Here is a 1,923-nt window from a genome sequence, read left to right on the forward strand (position 1 = left end):
CATAGAGATACTGTCTAAAGACTTCTCTAGAAGCATTAGAAGGTAGAGAGAACCTCTATAAGTCTTAATAATGACCAAGTTGTACTTGCAAGGTGGTGAAATCAATTATAGGAATACTTTTTACACTGTTATGCTTGTTTGGGGTGTGATCATCAGTTGTGTAGCCAGGATTTTTGGAAAGGGGGGGCAGCTGTGCGGCGCGCAAAGCGCGCCGAAAAATTTTGCGGAACCATGCCCTTTTGGGGCATAGCCACGCCTATTTTTCAACATGGCGGAGTTCATGTCCAGAAATGAGTGGACACGGAGTAGTATACTGAGCAATTATCTCCGTATACCACTGATTGACTTTATACAGGGCAGGAATGGACATTTCCATTTACTAGGCTATATCTTTCTTTACAATAAGAATCATCAATTTGCGCACTTCAGTAGCTGTTCTTCATCCATCTACCTGTGTTCCTGCTAAATATTACAGCATTTGGAGTAACTTTGTGTGGAACATTTACCAATTGAAGATGAGGCAGTCAGTGCCGCCATCTTGTCATTCCTTTATGTATGCATGATAATTTTTTTACTTTTTGAATGGTTATATCTAAATTTCAAACAATTTTTGACAATTTGCTCACTTATTTTGTGAAAGTACAAAATTCTTACTACCCAATGATGCAAAAAAGATAAAGAAATTCAAAACTTTGTTTGGAACATTTGTCTCCTGAAGGTGAAGTAATTTTAGCTATTTCAATGATGATGGGTGCAGCAGCAAGAGTCAACAAGTCACAAGTGCTTTCCTCTTCTCTTAGGAATAATAAAGTGAAAGAAAGAGTGCTTAACATCTTATATATACAAGCAAATAGTGTCTCTAGACCTTTTTGAAGTAAGACGGCCGTTTGTTGAGAAGAGCCTGTTCTTTCACCACGCTTGCCACTTTAACAAAAGAATATGAGAAAACTACCATAACCAATTGCATTAAGTAGCATTCTAGAAGCCTCAAGTATCTAGTGAAGTCCCATCCATGTACCAGAAAGACGTTAGCAAGCTTTGTAGTGAAGCTTCCTATCAATCCACCATTGCTGAACTGCCGTTGCTATGGTAATTCCAATGAATATCATTAAATTAACGCGACCGGAAGTCCCATTGCAATTTCTGGACATGTCTTGACCGATCATAGGTAACGTTGAATACCTTTTCAGCCTTATAATGGCATCATAGAAAGACTGCTTTGGCCTTTTCCTTTCATATGTAAGTTGTAGAACAGCTTTTCCTTCCAAAAGCAGCTTATTATTTGATTATTTTTTAATTTTGAGTTTTAAAAAAGGGTTGCAATTGCCCCCCTGGCTACGCCCCTGATCATACCTTATTTTCAACATGGTGGACTTTTTAATGATCATAGGCAACGTTGAATACCTTTTCTGCTTTATAATAGCATTATAAAAAAGACTGATTTAGCCTTTTCCTTTCATATGTAAATTATGAAATAGCTTTTTCTTCCAAAAGTAGCTTATTATTTTGTTAATTTTAAATTTTGATTTTGGGGCATTTGCCCCCCTGGCTACGCCCCTGGGTTAATATGCTGGTTAAACCAGCATAATGAATTTGAATTGACTAAAAATTTTACGTTGTTTAAGGTGTGGCTAAAAATTAATATTTTGCTTTCTACTGGTTTTTAAAATTTGGTTGAGCAGTGCCCCTAAATGCTAACCCTATAGCCACCTAACATCAAACTATCCCATAACTGATACCAATGTGACTGTAAAGTTTATACTCTATTTCTTATTCTCTCTACAGATTCCTGTACCTGATTCTGTTACTGGTAGATATGATCATACTGTATCATCTTTTGTTGTTGATCCTAATCATGTGTTCCTGATAATAGTGGGAGGTTGTACAGAGGCTAAACGGAAAGATATAGGAGGAGGAGTAATG

At 36.9% G+C, this 1,923-nt stretch overlaps 1 protein-coding gene across 1 annotated transcript in view; it reads left to right on the forward strand.

Annotated features, from left to right (window-relative positions):
- LOC109586222 (rab9 effector protein with kelch motifs-like) overlaps positions 1–1,799 on the forward strand; it is a 4,426-nt gene extending 2,627 nt beyond the window's left edge. The window contains exon 4 of the mRNA XM_020002393.1: positions 1,786–1,799. Coding sequence (XP_019857952.1) covers positions 1,786–1,799 — 14 coding nt within the window. The remainder of the gene's footprint in view (positions 1–1,785) is intronic.
- The last annotated feature ends 124 nt before the right edge of the window (positions 1,800–1,923 follow it).

The sequence above is a fragment of the Amphimedon queenslandica genome, unplaced genomic scaffold (genome assembly GCF_000090795.2).
Source record: "Amphimedon queenslandica unplaced genomic scaffold, v1.1 AMPQUscaffold_12923, whole genome shotgun sequence".
NCBI lineage: Eukaryota > Metazoa > Porifera > Demospongiae > Haplosclerida > Niphatidae > Amphimedon > Amphimedon queenslandica.